General features: G+C 36.2%; 1 protein-coding gene across 3 annotated transcripts in view; it reads left to right on the forward strand.

Moving 5' to 3' along the window:
• Window positions 1-18,030, forward strand: part of PIK3R4 (phosphoinositide-3-kinase regulatory subunit 4) — a 76,129-nt gene that overhangs the window by 12,601 nt on the left and 45,498 nt on the right. For 2 of the 3 annotated variants that reach the window (XM_058553283.1, XM_058553293.1), the window contains exons 3-7: window positions 2,565-2,698; window positions 4,837-5,419; window positions 8,863-8,997; window positions 11,194-11,415; window positions 16,894-17,067. In XM_058553283.1, the coding sequence (XP_058409266.1) occupies window positions 2,565-2,698; window positions 4,837-5,419; window positions 8,863-8,997; window positions 11,194-11,415; window positions 16,894-17,067 (1,248 nt within the window). The remainder of the gene's footprint in view (window positions 1-2,564; window positions 2,699-4,836; window positions 5,420-8,862; window positions 8,998-11,193; window positions 11,416-16,893; window positions 17,068-18,030) is intronic. The other variant, XM_058553302.1, reaches the window with a different exon arrangement.

The following is an 18,030-nucleotide window of genomic DNA, read 5'->3' on the forward strand; positions in this document are numbered from 1 at the left end:
CCATCCTTTCACTCTGAGCCTGTGCTTGTCTTTAGTGCTAAGATGTGTTTCCTAAGGCAGCATATTGTTGGGTCTTGCTTTTTAATCCATCCTGCCACTCTGTATCTTTTGATTAGAGAGTTCAATCCATTTACATTTAGGGTAATTATTGATATATGAGGGCTTAATGTTGCTGTTTTGTCACTTATTTTCTGGTTCTTTTGCATTTCCTTTGTTTCTTGTCCCATTTGTTTTGGACTGCCAATTCAGTTTGGTTGTTCTGTCTTATGACTCTTCTAGTTTTCTTTTTGTTTATCATATGTGGTTTTGTTTTGATTATTTGTTTAGTGGTTACCTTGAGGTTTGGGCAAAAAATCTTGTGTATGAGATAGTCCATTATCTGATGGCCTCCTATTTCCTTATACTAAATCAATTTAGTTGCTTTCCTCTTCCCCTTCTAAGTTTTTCTTGTTATACCTTATTCTATCTTGTGTTGTGGGTGTGTGTTTACAGTGATGAGGTTAAATTTATTTTTGGTGAATTTCTTCCTTTGATCTTTGAATTTAGTATTTAAGTGGTTACTAACCTATTCCGGTAAAGATCTACTATTTTTCTGAGTTTGTCTACCTACTTTTCTCTTTACTCCAAGCTTTGTGTTCCCTTTCTCTTCTTTTTTTCAGGCCTGAGGGCCTTGTTGAGTATTTCTTGTAGTGGGGGTCTCGTGGCCATGAACTCCCTTAGCTTTCGTTTATCTGGGAGAGTTACTATTTCTCCATATTTGAAGGATATTTTTGCTGGATAGAGTATTCTTGGCTGAAAGTTTTTGTCTTTCAGTATTTTGAATATATCATTCCAGTCTCTTCTAGCCTGTAAAGTTTCTGTTGAGAAATCCGCTGAGAGCCTGATGGCAGTTCCTTTGTACGTTATTTTTTGTTTTTGTCTAGCTGCCCTTAATATGGTTTCTTTGTCGTTGACCCTGGCTAGCCTTACCACTAGGTGTCGTGGTGAAGGCCTTTGTCTGTTAATATATATAGGTGTCCTGTTGGCTTCGCTTACTGCTATTTCCTGCTCCTTCCCCAGATTTGGGAAATTCTCAGCTATTATTTCCTTGAATAGGCTCTCTGTTCCTCTTTCCCTCTCCTCTCCCTCAGGAATACCTATAATTCTTATGTTACATTTTCTAATAGAGTCAGATATTTCTCGGAGTCTTTCTTCATTTCTCTTTAGTCTTAGTTCTCTCTCCTCTTCCATCTGGAGTATATCTGTATTCCTATCCTCTAAGGTGCTAATTCTTTCCTCCGTATTGTCAGCTCTGTTCTTTAGAGATTCCAGATTCTCCTTTATCTCCTCCATTGTGTTCTTCATCTCCATCAGCACTGATTGGTTTTTCTTTATGATTTCAATCTCTTTTGTGAAGAAACTCCTAATCTCATTGAATTGGTTGTCTGTGTTGTCTCGTATTTCGTTGAGTGTTTTTATGATAGCTATTTTGAAATCTCTGTCATTTAGTTTATGGATTTCTGTGTCTTCGGGGTTGATTTCTGGGTGCTTTTCATTTTGTTTCTGGTCTGGTGATTTCATATATTTTTGCATTGTGGTTCCTTTGTTCGTTTTGTTTTTCCTCATCCTGGAAATCTCTGGTTGCAATTTCCACCTGCCGCCACTGTCTGGTGGTAAAGGGCTGTGTAGTCTAAGCCTCCTGCGCTCTGCCCCAGTTTTTCTGCTGCGATCTGCAGTTTTGTTTTGTTTTGTTTTTTTTTTCCCTGCTGCGATCCACGGGTCCCGTTGTTTGATCAGGTCTGCCGCGGATCGCCTGGTCTGGTGTGTCGTGGATCACTTGGTCTGGTCTGCCGCGGATCGCTAGGTCTGGTCTGGTCGGTTGAGCTGCAGAGTCCGGTTTGCGGGGAGGGGGGAGCTTTCTCTTTTGCCCTCTGGGTCCCTGAAGGGGGAGGCTTCTCGTTTGCCCCTCTTTATCTGCTCTCTGGGGTGCTCAGATGTTGATGGTAGCCCTGTGGGTCCTCTGAGTCCTCTGTGCCGGAGTTTCCCACTGGCTGAGAGAGTCCGAAGAGCCATGGTTTCCCTGCCGAGGGCCGCCCCTCCCCCCTCTCTGGGAGCCGCGGACCGGGATCGCTCATCTGATGGGGAGGGAGAGGAGTTCTCCTTACCTCTCCTCACTTCCACCGGGGGCCCAGCACGTTCCGCTCTCAGATGTGCAGCAGTGTGGATCCCTCCGCTCTACCTTTCACTGTCTGGGATTCCTTTGTTGGTCTGTGACTGTTCCTTTTGTTGTATCTTATCGGGGGAAGAGTTCATGGGAAAGCTCACTCTGCCATGATGCTCTAAGCTTTTTTTTAAGAGAGAGAAAAATTGGTCCTTTTTTGACTTTACGCTTTTAGAAAGTGATGATTAGACAATAGACATTTTCTCTGTCTTGCTTGATTGTAGTTGTATGTTGCATCAAAAATTTTAATTCATTTTACTTTGGGTTTTGCATTTGGAGTTTTATGAATTTTATGAATTCTTGATCTATATACTGATGATATCTTGCATTTCATTTTTAATGAATTATATCTGCTATTTTCCAGGTTGCGTGATAGCTGAGCTTTTTACAGAAGGTGTTCCACTATTTGACCTCTCACAACTTTTGGCTTATAGAAATGGACAATTTTTCCCTGAACAAGTGCTAAATAAAATTGAAGATCGCAGTATCAGAGAATTGGTAACTATGCTACAAATATTGGCCATAAAGTTTTTAATAGAACTATGTTCTCATTTTTGCATTAGTTAGCTCTCTGAAATGTAATCAATTTGGAACAAAGCAATAAAGCCTCATAGACTAATACAAATAGCCTATTGTTTTTAACTTTGTTAGGGAGAAATGTACAATTATTTTCCCCTTCTCAGACATAGGGCTCATTTGACTTAATTTTACACACACACACACACACACACACACACACACACACACACCCCTTCCCATTATAATCTGTAGCTCTGCTTTGGACAGATTTGGAAGGAGGTAAGGCAGTGCTTGGGGGATAGAGAGGTTGTCCAGGATAGAGCTTGCTGGTAAGAAATGAAGACATGTAGCTAAAATGAAGGAGACAGGCGACATCACCTTGAATATAATACAGCAGTATAGGGTCGTTTCCTATAGAAGCAGTTAGCTTTGTGTACCTCCCTTGACCCTGATGGCAGTTCTGGAAGGGGAGATATAGAATCACAAATTAGTATAGCAGGACAGATATGAGGAATTCTGTGGGAGGTCACATAAGCCATATATCCACATTACTGTTTGAGGGGATCTTTTTTAAATCAGTCAGTACAGTAACTGATGCTTAGGATGATGACTCTGAGGCATGAAAAGATTATGGTATATCTAAAATATTCTTTAGTAAGGTAGAGAAACATATAATACATTTTGGTTTCTTTTACAAATGGTGAATATTAAAAAATAAGATGCTTCAGAGCATCTTTAGATGCAAATTTAGCTCATGTTCAGTGAACAGTACACTGGTTTAGGAGTTGGCCTACCTGGCTGTTCTGCCTTAGGATATGGCATCATTTGTCATGTTACATTGGCTGAGTAACTTCATGAATTTGGGCCTACATTTTCTTAACTGTGAAAGGAGTGAATTGACTAATCTTTAAGGCTTAATCCAAATGTAAAAGTAGTTCTGTTAAGTCACCTTTCCTTATTTATCGTACATTTGATTTCCCCAGTTTCAATACTAGGCTCCTATTTAGAATATAAACAGAAAGCTCAAATAACTAGGTATATTTTTATGATATTTTGAGTATTTAAATAATGACTGATACACTATGAAGGTCTAGGAGAGATTAAACTATACTCTGTATGTTGAAAAAAAGTATTTCCCTGTGATGCTAGAAGACAAAAGTTTACCTTAGGTATATCATTTCTAGTGTTTGCAGGATTTAACATCTGTTTAACATACTTGAAAAGTTTAAACCATTGATTTCCTTTTTGACTTGATTTTAGAACTACACTTAAACCATGTATTGGGGCCGGCCCTGTGGCTTAGTGGTTAAGTGCGCACGCTCTGCTACTGGCGGTCCAGGTTTGGATCCCGGGCGTGCACTGACGCACTGCTTGCCTGGCCATACTGAGGCGGCATCCCACATACAGCAACTAGAAGGATGTGCAACTATGACGTACAACTATCTACTGGGGCTTTGGGGAGAAAAAGGGAAAAAAAGGAGGAGGATTGGCAATAGATGTTAGCTCAGGGCTGGTCTTCCTCAGCAAAAAAGAGGAGGATTGGCATGCATGTTAGCTCAGGGCTGATCTTCTTCACAAAAAACAAAACAAAACGAAAACCATGTATTTCCTTGGATTTGTGAAAATAAGGCTCTAAACCAGAACTTTGATATGTAAATAGATTTCAGGGGTTCTGTGATTCTTTTCAGAATTGTGTGTAATTTTGTATGCAAAAATTATTTGTATACATTTTTCTCTGAAGAAAATCCCCTTGCTTTCCTCAGATTCTCAGTGGTTTCTCCTGCTCAGAAAAGTTTGAGAGTCCTTGGGTTGTGGACAGCAGTATATCACTCCCTGGTCTTAAATGGAGAATGCTGAGCAGGGTATATCTCCTCTTTACGTGTCTGGGCCATTTGTAATATGTTAATATGTAATTTCCTGTTGCTTTCTAGGACAATAGTAGAGTCACATATTACTCAGTCAGGTTTCTGCAAGTAGTTTGAAAGGTCAAGATTGGGAAGAGTCAGAATTACCTCGAAAATCCTTTAAATCATATGTAAGTTGCCCTTGTAGCTTTCATCTGATCTAATTTGCTTTTCTCAAATCTATTTTTTACTCCCTTTCTCCCCTTGGTGTAGGTAACTCAGATGATTCACCGTGAGCCAGATAAACGTTTAGAGGCAGAAGATTACTTAAAGCAGCAGCGTGGCAATGCCTTTCCTGAAATATTTTACACTTTCCTTCAGCCCTACATGGCCCAGTTTGCCAAGGAAACATTTCTTTCTGCAGATGAGCGTATTCTGGTTATACGGAAGGATTTGGGCAACATTATTAACAATCTCTGTGGACATGATCTGCCGGAAAAAGCAGAAGGAGAGCCTAAGGAAAATGGGCTGGTTATCTTGGTCTCTGTTATAACGTCCTGCCTACAGACCCTTAAATACTGTGATTCCAAACTTGCTGCTTTGGAACTTATTCTCCATTTGGCCCCAAGATTAAGTGTAGAAATTCTTTTGGATCGTATTACACCATATCTTTTGCATTTCAGCAATGACTCTGTCCCTAGAGTGCGGGCCGAAGCCTTGAGGACGTTGACCAAAGTTCTTGCTCTTGTCAAAGAGGTTCCTCGCAATGATATCAATATCTATCCGGAATATATTCTGCCAGGCATAGCCCACTTAGCCCAAGATGATGCTACTATTGTTAGACTAGCCTATGCTGGTAAGAGTTTATTGTCCAAGTAATAGTCACTCATATTTTTGAAGTTAGTGACTGTAATACATCTTGTTTCTCTGATTTCTTTGGGAATTCCAAGAATGAACTTTGGTCCTTGAATTGTTTGTGTACATTTTGATAATATTTATAGCTGTTCTGTTCCTGAGGCTCAGCTTTTGCGTTTACTCTCATTTATGAAGTGATCAGGATTATCAAGTGGAAAGTATAATGCAGAATCTTATGACTTTACTGGGAGTATTAACGTTTAATTTGGGGTTAAGACTAATGTTTATAAGAATGTGCTTCTGATCTAGTGTCTTTAGGCCTTTATAAAGTTTGTCTGAACAAATACGCTTGCTTGAATATCAGTTTTAGGATACAACAGTCAGTTGATGTTGAAAAAGATTAATTTTGCTGGGTAATTTGGTGTTGAAAGAATCTAGCTTACTAAATTACTGAATTTGAAGATCCTGTCAGTATAGTGTTGAGGATGTGTGGCTTCTTTGTGATGAGGTGGGTATGTTGTATAACACACCTACCTCTTTTACTTATAGTTCTCACTCATGAAATCAAGTGTTACAGATTCATGTTTTTAGCTTCCCAAGTTAATTCTGAATGCTTATTTCTGCATGGAAAATGTCACTGAAACATTTACATAATTTCATAATTTATTTCTAAAATGTAATCTAATGGAAATCAGGAATTCTATTTTGAAATCTTTGTAAATAGTACATAATGTATGCATGGTGGTGATATTGTCACTTTTTTGAAAGATACATGCTTAGTTCATTGATTTTATGATTTGCCTGTCATTATTGTAATGGAACATGTGAAAAATGGTTTGGACTCTGGCCTTATCTCTAGGCACAGTCACAAAGTGATTGGTAGTTGTCATCTTTGTCGTTTTTTTTTTCCTATATATATATTTTTATTTATATTTATCCATCTGCCTATTTACTTATTTGTGGTTTCTGGTTTCCATAACTGTATAGGTATAAATTTCAGGCTTAGAAAATCCAGGATTTCTTTAAGATTTATCCAAGTTTATCATTTGTAACAAAGCATATTTATAATTTACTTGGCAAATATTAATAATTGAATTAGATTAAATTAAAGAAAAGTTTGTGGGTTTTAAAAACAAGCTGTATCTTTTTTTAGAGTTTCTTGACCTACTTTGGCTGAGTGTATCTTAGTCTGTTCTCATTTGTGTTAAATAGGTAGGGTTCTGATGCGTAGGTGCCATATTAACATGTTGACATTCAATTATTAATAGTCATAGAATAAAAGTAATAGTTACTATTTATTGAAAGATCTGCTGTGTGTCAGGGCATCTACTGCTCAAGGTTGTTGCAAGGGTTAGTTGCAAGAGATATATAGATTCTAAAATAGATTCTAGATTCTGAGATACATAGATTCTAAGATTTTAAGATCTATATATCTCTCAAAACTAACCCTTGCAACAACCTTGAGCAGAAGATGTTATAGTACCTTCATTTTTACCGGTGAAGAAATTGAGAATGGGGGAGGCTAAATAGCGTGTCCCAAATGTATCTGGACTAATTATTTCTCACTTCTCAGAGCTGCTTGTCTAGACCTTGATTTTGAAGTAGCTCTGCTTTCCTTTGTTCTTCTGTGTCTTTGTGGGTGAGAGTCCGTGATAACCCAGGGTCAGTGTCAGTACCTTGCAGTGTCCCTCCATCATGGCTTAGTGCATGATAAAGCTGCCTTTTTTAATAGAGCCGTTAAGTCTATTTGAACTTGTATGGTTGAGTATAATTAACCATACATGTCAGTAATTATAAAAGTTTAAAATCAATTTTTAAATTTCTTTTACAGTATTCTTTTTAAACTCAGAGATGCTGGTATAGATTTATATGTTGTGTAAAGTAAACTTTCAAGTGTGTTGTGGTTTATGAACTTAAATGGGAAAATAAGCATACATCTACTTAGACTTTAGAGGTGCCTAGGAAAGTAAGAGACTTTTCCTGATAAAGATATGTTCATTAAAGTGGAGATTCCATCTAGAATTTTGACTTATTATCAGAGGATGGCCCAGAATTCTCCTATCTTTAGGGTGAGCAGGCATTACAGGGTATTATATCTTGCTTACTTAGAGGTAAATTTTTGTTCTATTCACAATGTTGAACCCGGCAGGCGTGGGGAGTGGGACTCCAAAATGAAAGGAATCAGTCTTTTTGATAGACTCAAAAATCTCAACCATTTATTGTGAGATGCATCTCAATTTCGGAGGTATTAAAAAGCAAAGAAAACGGGAGTCTTAGAATCAACAAAATAAGGTAGTTAAACTGTATGTTCAGTGCTGTTCACTGCGAAGAAGGAAAAGAGTGCAGTCTGGCTGGTATGGTCATACGTTAAGATGCACAGAAGTGGGAGGGAAAGAAAGAGACAGAGGAGTAAATAAAAATGGAAGGAAGAAGAAAGTGTGAGCAAAGAGCAGATACAATTGATAGCAAATGTTGACAGCAGAAATTAGAAGTAGATATTTTCACAGTGGCGAGGAGTATCAGATAGTCTTAATAGATTATCAGAGAGAGAAAGGAGAAAATAGAGACAACTGCAGAAGTGTGGCAAACAGTCTCCCACTTGTCACTGAGAACTTCAGAGTATCGCTTGTAAAGTGGTCTAATAATGGTGATTCAGTTTGGTGATGGCTCTTTGAGGTAGATGTGACTCATTGATGTGTGAAGAAACTGAGACTCAGGTTGGTTAAGCAGCCAGCCGGTGAGTGTTAGGGTCGAGATTTGAACCAAGACCTGTGCAATTCCAAAGCCCAGCTTGATTTGTTATTTTAATGTGGAAGTGTGTTTCTCTTTTAGTCTAATGCATGTGTCTCACCTGTTAAGATACTGTTTAAAGGGTAGGTCTCTGTAGAAGGATTAAGCTTTTTTTGCCTCATGTTATATTTTGGGTTATTTTTGTATTTTTTTCCAGTTTTATTGAGACATAATTGACATACATCACTGTATAATTTTAAGGTGTACAGAATAATGGTTTGATGTATATATATTGTGAAATGATTACTGCAGTAAGTTTAGTTAGCATCTATGATCTCATCTATAGATACAATAAAAAGAAAAAGCAAAAAAAGAAAAAATTTTTTTCTTTGTGATGAGAACTCTTAGGATTTACACTTTTAACAACTTTCATATATATCATACAGCAGTGTTAGTTATAGTCATCATGTACATTTTTGTATTTTTTAGAGAACCTTATGTTTTATTATTAAAACTGATAGTTTGGGGGTAGTTGTAGATTATGAGATTAGTTACTGAAAAAAAAGCTGATTAGATTAAGTGCTAAATGGAAAAGTCCTTTTCCTCTTAGGTTTTATGATGATTATTTATATGTATAAAAACTTAGGGAGGAAAAGTTATAAGCATTACAAAAATTTGTGATTATAATTATTATAAATTTTCTCCCTTTTATAGAAAACATAGCTCTGCTGGCAGAAACAGCTTTGAGATTCTTGGAATTAGTACAGTTAAAAAATCTCAATATGGAAAATGACCCAAATAGTGAAGAAATAGATGAAGTTACACATCCCAATGGAAATTATGACACAGGTAGTATAATTTTCTCTGCCAGATTTCCTATTATTTAGAATAAATTGCTAATGTGAACTTGGAACAAACTATCATTCATAATTTTCATATAAGATGAAAGAATACCAGATATGTAGGTGGGAAGGGTCCCTGGTGTCTGATTGTTCTCTCTATCCTCGTACACTGTTACCTAGTTAGAAATGATCAGCTTGTCGCCACAGATTCTAGGCTCAGTTGTTTTTTAGCCAGAATTGATTTGTGTCAACAGTAAAGCTATCTGAGTTATATAATTCTTATAAGATAAAAGAAAAAAATATTGGAAACTTCATAGCTAAAGAATCTAGGGGCTGGCCCGGTGGCACAGGCGGTTAAGCGCGTGTGCTCTGCTGCGGCGGCCCGGGGCTCGCCGGTTCGGATCCCAGGCGTGCACCGACGCGCTGCTTGGCAAGCCATGCTGTGGTGGCGTCCCATATAAAGTAGAGGAAGATGGGCACGGATGTTAGCCCCGGGCCAGTCTTACTCAGCAAAAAATGAGGAGGATTGGCAGATGTTAGCACAGGGCTGATCTCACACACACACAAAAAGAATCTAAACCTTTTCTCCTTATGTGAGTACAGTCATCTCTCAGTATGTGTGGGGGATTGGTTCCAGGACCCCCATGGACACCACAATCTGTGGATGCTCTAGTCCGTTATATAAAATGGCATAGTATTTGCATATAAGCTATGCACATCCTCCTGTATACTTTAAATCATCTGTAGCTTACTTATAATACCTAACACAATGTAAATGCTGTGTAAATATTATACTGTATTGTTTTGGGAATGATGATAAGCAAAAAAAGGCGGTGCATGTTCAGTACAGACATAACCATCGTAGGCCTTTTGATCCCTGGAGGCAGAACCCACAGATACGGAGGGCTGACTGTATATTCTGAGTATCCTCAATCATAAACTGTGTTTATTTCATATTATCTGTGATTTACATATCAAAACCCACACCTTTTACTGTATAGGAACAGATGTGATGGTAGACTCTTTGAGGTCAGAGTCCCTGTCTTAAGTTTCTTTACAGCCATACAACTTCTAACAAGCTTTCAGTTGATGTTTATTGAGTTAAAGATTTATAAGTAAAATAATATAATTAGATCTGTTCCAAGATGTTTCTAGATCAGAAAAACTAGAGAAATCTAGTTTTCAGATTTTTATGCTATAGACAACTGTAATGGCTCTGTTACTTGTTAGAACGGCATCATTTTAGACAGCATATAATATCAGGAGTTGAAGACAGTGGAATAATTTTGAACTTATAGAAGGATGTATCAGAAAGGAAATCCTTGCTTTTTTCGTGGAATTATGTAGAAAATAATACTTAAAAAAATTCTGCATTCTATAACCATGTAATTGGACCGTTTTAGATAATGAAGTTAGTCATTAAAATTTTTTGGGAGTTAATGTAAAGTTTTTCTTAATATGAACATAGAGTTTTGCGTATCAGACCGCCTTTTCCCTTGACAATGGCTGCATGAGTAGTGGCCTCTGCCCTCATTTAGCCACTGGATAATTGTTAAACATAAGCTCTGCCTCAGGCAATTATGTGCCTGCTCTGAGCACTGAGGATATGGTGGTGAATAAGACAGACGAGATCTCCGCTCTTGAGCTTACATTTTAGTAAGGAAAAGACAGACAACTAAGTAAATAAATAAATGAAAAGGGGTGGGTGAGTAGGAGATAAGGTCAGAGAAGAAGGCGGTGGTGGCCAGATTGTGTAAAGCCTTGACAGGACTTGCAGTTATTTTCTGGCTTTCTAAAATATAATAAACCGACCTTTAAAAATGCTTTCTAAAAGTATTGCCCTGTACCATCAGATTACATCCTGAGGCAATCTAGTATTTTCAAGTCCTTGATTAAGTTGACCTTATTGGGGCAGTATGATCTCCTTTCTGGTGCTTCCTCATAGTTTTCTCCTTGAGCCTCATAAATAGAGCTATTTAGTGATATAGTAACTATGCTTGTGGCATCTGCTTATTAGGATGTTCTTCAGTTTATATTTCATTTTCCCATTTATTCTTCAGATATTTGGTAGTGGAAAAACTTAGTGATTATAGACTTTCTGTGGTGGCTTCTGTAATCATTTTATTTCTCCAAGGATAAGAAAAGTTTGGGTCTATGTGTATGGGGGAAAAAAAATTGATCCTATCTTTCCTTTTTCTTTTAGAGCTCCAAGCCTTACATGAAATGGTCCAGCAGAAAGTTGTCACTTTGCTAAGTGACCCTGAAAATATTGTGAAACAAACCTTAATGGAAAATGGAATAACACGGCTGTGTGTATTCTTTGGACGTCAGAAAGCCAATGATGTTTTATTGTCCCACATGATCACTTTCCTAAATGATAAGAATGATTGGCATCTGCGTGGAGCTTTTTTTGATAGTATAGTGGGTATGTTTTTTTGTTTGTTTTTAAATTCATCTTTAAGATTTTGCATTATCTTCTCAAATACTTCCATGCAACCTGAAAGGTGATGATTCTGCCAAATTTTATTACTAATGAAATGAGTTCCTAGTATTTCTGTCTGTCTTCATGCTGCTTTTGGATAAGAGAAGTATCTTAGCTGATCAAGGGATTGGTTAACTGAACTGTGATACATCCATATGAAGGAATAGCATGTGGTCATTAAAAACTGTTTTAGGACCAGCCCCAGTGGCCTAGTGGTTAAGTTGGGTACACTCCACTTTGGTGGCCTGGGTTTGGTTCTCAGGCACGGACCTACACCACTTGTCTGTCAGTGGCTGTGCTGTGGTGGTGGCTCACATGCAGAAAGAGGAAGATTGGCAGCGGATATTGGTTCAGGGCAAATATTCCTCAGCAAAAAAAAAACCTGTGTTTTAAAAGACTGTTTAATGACTTGGGAAAGTACCATGAAATATTATTACAGTGACTGAAGTAGGTTGTAAATCTACCTAAAGTATGATCCCAGTTGTGTAAAGATAACAGTAACAAATCATATATGCTTATAAAAAAGGCCGGACTATACTAAGAGGTGAATAGTGATTATCTCTGGGGCTGGGACTATAGGTGATTGTTTTCTTTATATTTCCCATATTTGTCAAATTTTCTACAATAAAAATGCATCATTTTTAAAATCAGAAAATAAAGTTAAAGTATAATTATGATTGAATATCAGTGTTCTTGGAAAGAAAATTAAAATTTACAGGCTTTGCTTTGTATTAAACTGAAAACTTGTGAAAAATTAAGCAGGTTTTTTTGCTGTTTTTTCAAAATATTGCAATTCTTGATTTTCAGATTTATCTAAAGAAGGACATCTTATATTTTATCTGGGTGACTCCTATTACATTTAGATTCAAAATTAGAAATAAAGTGGATTTTATTTTCAATAGATTAAGTCACGTTTGACATAGGATTTAATATTTTCCCTTTTGAACGATAACTGTCCTTTCCACCTGATTGTACTGATCTTTTCAATTTTAGATTTGGTCAGTTATGAAATATATGCTAAAACCATGTTATTATGATTAACCACGAATCCTTTTTATTTCATTTCACACGTGATCGTAACAGCTTGTCTGTTAACGCAAAAGGTTTAAAGACTCTTCTACACATTGGAAAGCTTCGCTGGTGTCCAAACTTTCTCATGTAGTAGCAGAGAGCTCTAGGGTTTAGATTTTGGTTCCCAGTAATCTGGGAAAGTAACTGCTGAAGGGTTTGCTGTTGGATGTTTTTCCTAGAAAATAAAAAAAGGAAAGAAACTCGCATGGCAACAGTATTGATATTTCTGCAAATGCTATCATATAATGTTTTGGAGATAAGGGTACTTCCTACTTCGAAAAGCTTTGCAATTGTCTACTGTTCTTGCTTTGTCATGACTGGAGATTACTGTACCTCCTCTTTTCAGACATCTTTAGTTTGTTTTTTATTTTTGCATTAGTGTATTCATCTCAGTCTTGCGTGTCGGACTCCATCTAACTCAGTTCCTGAATACAGTGCTTTGCTTCTCACATCTTTGTGTCTTTCTTGCTCTCTTCTTTTGTCAAACAATCTGTTTCTATTTCTTTTCTCGAGAAAAGGTGGTTCTTAGAACTTCCCCCATCTATTGGTCAATTCATATGTATTTTGAAACATGCCTTTTAAGTTCTTTTTTCATTTTAAAATAATTTTCATTGATTTTTGTTGTTGTTTATAAAAGGAATATGTGCTTGCTGTAGAAAATTTGGAAAAATACGGAAACTAAGAAGCATCTCTAATCCTACAACCTGTGTACAACCTCTTTCCATCCCATCTGTCCCATTCTGTCATATATGCTTAGAGACACTATCATATACTGGTTAAGAGTAGGCACTCTGGAGCCAGACTGTTGGGTTCAAGTTCTGGCTTTGTCACTTACTAGTTATGGTTTTGGGGGAAATCATTTAATTTCTTTAGTGCCTTAGTCTCCTTATCTTTAAATGGGAATAATAATAGTATCTATCTCACTGGTTGTTGTGAAGATAAAATGAATTAACATATGTGATAGTGCCTGGCACATAAGTGCTATGTATATTATATTACCTCTTAATCTTATTATTTCTTAAACCTTTTTTTTATAACATATATTCTAAACATTTTCTCATGTTATTAAAAATTATTTGAAACCATAATGTAACAGATCAAAATATTCCATTGTATAGTTTTGCCAAAATTTATTTAACTCTTCTTTTGGATATTTAAATTATTAAATTTTTGTCTATGAGATACTTTTACATAAATATTTATTTCTGATTATTTTCTCAGGATAGAAGTCTGAAATTTTAATTACTGGGTTAAAGAATGTGAATAAATTTTAGAAACTCTTTACACGTTATAAGCTTTTCAGAAAGGTTGTATCCTTTTCCACTCTAGTCGCCATTGTTTGACAGTACTGCACACCCTTCCAGCATGCAGTAGGCTTCAGTTAATCTTTGCCTGTTGGTAGGGTAAAATGATAACTTGTTTTGATGTATATTTATTTGCTTATCAGTGAAAGTGAAAAACTTTCCTGTGTTGATGACTCATTTGTATTTCTTATTCTATGAATTTTTTTTTATTATTTTGGCCCATTTTTTCTGATGGTATTATGCTTGTTGATGTTTTTGAGCCTTTTATATGTATACATTAAGAACATTAAATAACTTTATAATTTCTATGGCAAATACTTTTCTCGAATAACTTGATTATTATTTTTTATGTCTTTCTAAACAGTTTTTATGTTGTCAATTTATTTGATCTTTTGCGTTGTGATTTTGTTACCTTTGTGCTTAAAGTCTTTTCCCATTCCAGAATTTGGTTAATAACCTATTTTGTGCACATCTTTTTTTTTAATGCTTTATTTTTCTCCCTTAATGTTTAATTTGGGCTGTGGTGTGAGATGAAATCTAATTTTTTCTCAGAAATATAACCAATTTTCCCAATACTATTTATTAAGCATTTTATTTCTTTTCCATTGATTCGTGAAGCTTCTGTTATGATCTGTTGCATGCTTATGTCTTTTTGGGTCACTTTTCTGGGTATTTACTCTGTTCCATTGATTTCTCATTCTTGTACTCAATATTATACTCTCTATTCTTATGGATATATCATTTTTAATTATTATATATTTATAAGCAACTTTAGTGTCTGGTAGAATAAGTTCCCCAGATGTCACTCTTCTTTTCCAAAATATTTTGAGCTATTTTAGCTCATTATACATTTCAGTTTGTAAAGTTCCTAAATATAATCCACTGGAATTTTAGACAGTATTTTTCCTTTTATTACAGAAAAAAATTCAAAGATTATTTTTCAATTAATAGGGGAAATATGCTTTGGTAAATTATTTAAAATTTATTCAAAATTTATAGAGTAATGTATGATAAGCAATAGTTATATTTTCTAGAGGCAACTACTCTGGTTTGTATTTTTGTTTTGATATCTTTAGGTGATTATTGCCATCTCTCTAAATAATATTTTCATATTACTAGTTTTAGAATTATCGACTTTAGGCTTTATTTCTTGACTTTTTTCTATGCCAGATGAAGATTTAGCTCACTTGTATCATGACCTGATCCCTCTTCCCTTCTGTTTTTGAGATGTAGATTGCTATTTTCAGGGCTTTACTTTTTATTTTTTTATTTATTTATTTTTTTGTGAGGAAGACCAGCCCTGAGCTAACATCCATGCCAGTCCTCCTCTTTTTGATGAGGAAGACTGGCCCTGAGCTGACATCCGTGCCCATCTTCCTCGACTTTATGTGGGATGCTGCCACAGCATGGCCTGACAAGTGGTGCATCAGTGCACGCCCAGGATCCAAACCTGGGCCGTCAGCAGCGGAGCGCACGGGACTTAACTGCCACGCTGTGGGGCTGGCCCCCAAGTGCTTTACTTTTTAGTTTTTATAACTTTAAATAATTAAACCTATTTCTTTCTTTCTTTCTTCTTTTTTTTTTTTTTTGTGAGAAAGATTAGCCCTGAGCGAAGTCTGTTGCTAATCCTCCTCTTTTTTTTTTTTTTTTTTTTGCTGAGGAAGATTGGCCCTGGGCTAACATCCATGCCCATCTTCCTCTACTTTATATGGGATGCCACCAACAGCATGGCTTGACAAGCGGTGTGTCAGTCTGCGCCCAGGATCTGAACCTGCCAACCCTGGGCCACTGCAGCGGAGTGCACGAACTTAACTGCTATGCCACTGGGCCAGCCCCAGTTAAACCTCTTTCTTATTGATCTACTTCTGATTTGGACTACAAGATTAGTGCTCCTTTCTCTCTGCCTCTCTTTTTTTTTTGTTGGTTGATAATTCAACTAATTGTTAGTTGACAGTTTAACTAACAATTGCATTGTCATGGTTGATAATATTTACATTCTGTTGTGTGATCATAATAATGACTTGTGCTTTGTATAGACTGGCTCTGAAAACTCAAAACAAAATTTACATGATTATGAATGTGTAAATTTTTTTAACTGTAAAGCCAAATAGTGTACTATTTATATTTGCTTTACTATAATTCCAGTGGTGTGACTCCTTTATCACTGGATGAGAATTTTTATAGCATCAAGGTCAGTGGATTCTCCTTTTTATCCAATGCTAATTACTAAATACATTGTACATTTTATTTCATATTTATACCATGACTTTCTTGAACAATTTTTTCTTTGTCCTGGAGCTTCAGATTCCTTTGTCTTCCTTATAGAGAGAAAAGTTATATACCTTCTTCATCTTATCTATAATATCTAGCCAATTTTATCTATTGCTTGTAACATATTCCATTTTTCTTCCTGATAACATTTTTGAAATTTATTGGCTTATAGTTCCAATTGGGGCTGATTGATTTCTAGATCTTTGCCAACTATTATCCCTTTTTTCTCCTTGAATTCCTGGATCATGTCTACCATTTTGTACATTCTACATCTTTGTTTTGCTGGAGTGCATCCTCAAGAAACTTTTTTCAGAAAGGCTTGCATGGGAGATAAATTTGTATAGTCTTTGCATGTCTCAGAATGACACAGTACTGTTACTTAGAGTAACAGTAAACAGTAAAGTCTCTTACTTTACTGACAGTTTGGGTATAAAATTTCTTTCATAACTTTGAAGGTCTTGCTGTGTTGTCTTCTAGCCTCCATTGTTGCTGAAGATCATCTGATGTCGGTCTGATTCTCTTTCCTTTTTAGCAGACCTGCGTTCTTCTTTTTGTAAGTTTATAGGATCTTTTTTTTTCCTTGATGTTACAGAATTTCCCGATGATTTGCTGTGGTGTGAGTCTTTCATTTATTAATGCTGGGTAGGAAATGCGATGTCCTCTCCTGGATTGTTGCTCAGTGTATTTGGGGTTTGGTTAATTTTATAGCTTTACTTAATGGCATTTGTACTTTCGGTTATTTGTAGAATCATGTAATGTTGCTTCTCTTTTTCAGGTGTTGCTGCCTATGTTGGGTGGCAGAGTTCCTCAATTCTCAAACCCCTGCTGCAGCAAGGTCTTAGTGATGCTGAGGAATTTGTTATTGTGAAAGCTCTTAATGCCCTTACCTGTATGTGCCAGTTAGGACTGCTACAGAAACCCCATGTCTACGAATTTGCCAGTGATATTGGTAAGTTTCTGTTTCTTAAAATTAGGATGAGAATTCAGGGTGTGGGAAGAGGAATAACAACTGATAGAGCACTGTAAAATTTCTAGGCAATAAGAGTCTGATTTTCAACTTTATTGTCCCTATTGTATGTGTGTCTATGTGCGTACATGCATTTGCATGCTTATGTGTGTGAGAGACAGGCAGGCAAACAAACAGGATCATTTGGTCCTCCAGTCCACATTGGGAAATATTGCTTTGTTTTTATCTGTAGTTAAGTCTTTGTGATCCATGAAAAATGAAGATTTTATTCTGATTTTTGTGTTTTTAATACGATGTGGGTAAAGTCTTTAACTGCTCTGAAGAGTCAGCTTATTTTTTTGGGCACATGACCACTAGTCCAGTTGAAGTTGGATGTGGAGGACTGTCTATGACATCTGTCATTGCACTGAGTGCCAGTTAAGAATTCATAGTATTGAAATTACTACTGTTAGTAATGTTATTAACTGATGAAAGGAGTTAATTCCTTGACACCTTTATACACTTATTTCCCTCAGCTTAAAATCAGAATCAGAACAAACAAATAAATATGACACATTCTAAAATTAAGGCTATCTGGAACTTCTAGTCTTCTTAGCACTTGATTTTAAGAAAGTAAGCAGTGTAAGATTGCAAGTTAGTTCTGTACTGAGAGGACATGAAATCTTAGAAAATTACCTTTTTAGGTAAAATAGTTAATTGCTGCTAAATGCTTTGCCAAGGAAAATTAATAGAAAGCCAAAACTGGTTAAATTTGGTTAATAGGTTTTTCTTGAGGCAGTCTTCAGAGAAAAAAGACAAAGGAGTTATTGTTTATTTTGGTTGTCGAGATAGTAGAGGACAGCTAGTAGAGATGTATAAAATATCTGGAAATTTTTAAGACATGAATGTAGCTTTTTTTTAAAAAAAATTGTGGAAAATTTAAGTATATGTAGGTTTCTTGTTTTG

Source organism: Diceros bicornis, chromosome 2 (assembly GCF_020826845.1).
Source record: "Diceros bicornis minor isolate mBicDic1 chromosome 2, mDicBic1.mat.cur, whole genome shotgun sequence".
Taxonomy (NCBI): Eukaryota; Metazoa; Chordata; class Mammalia; order Perissodactyla; family Rhinocerotidae; genus Diceros; species Diceros bicornis.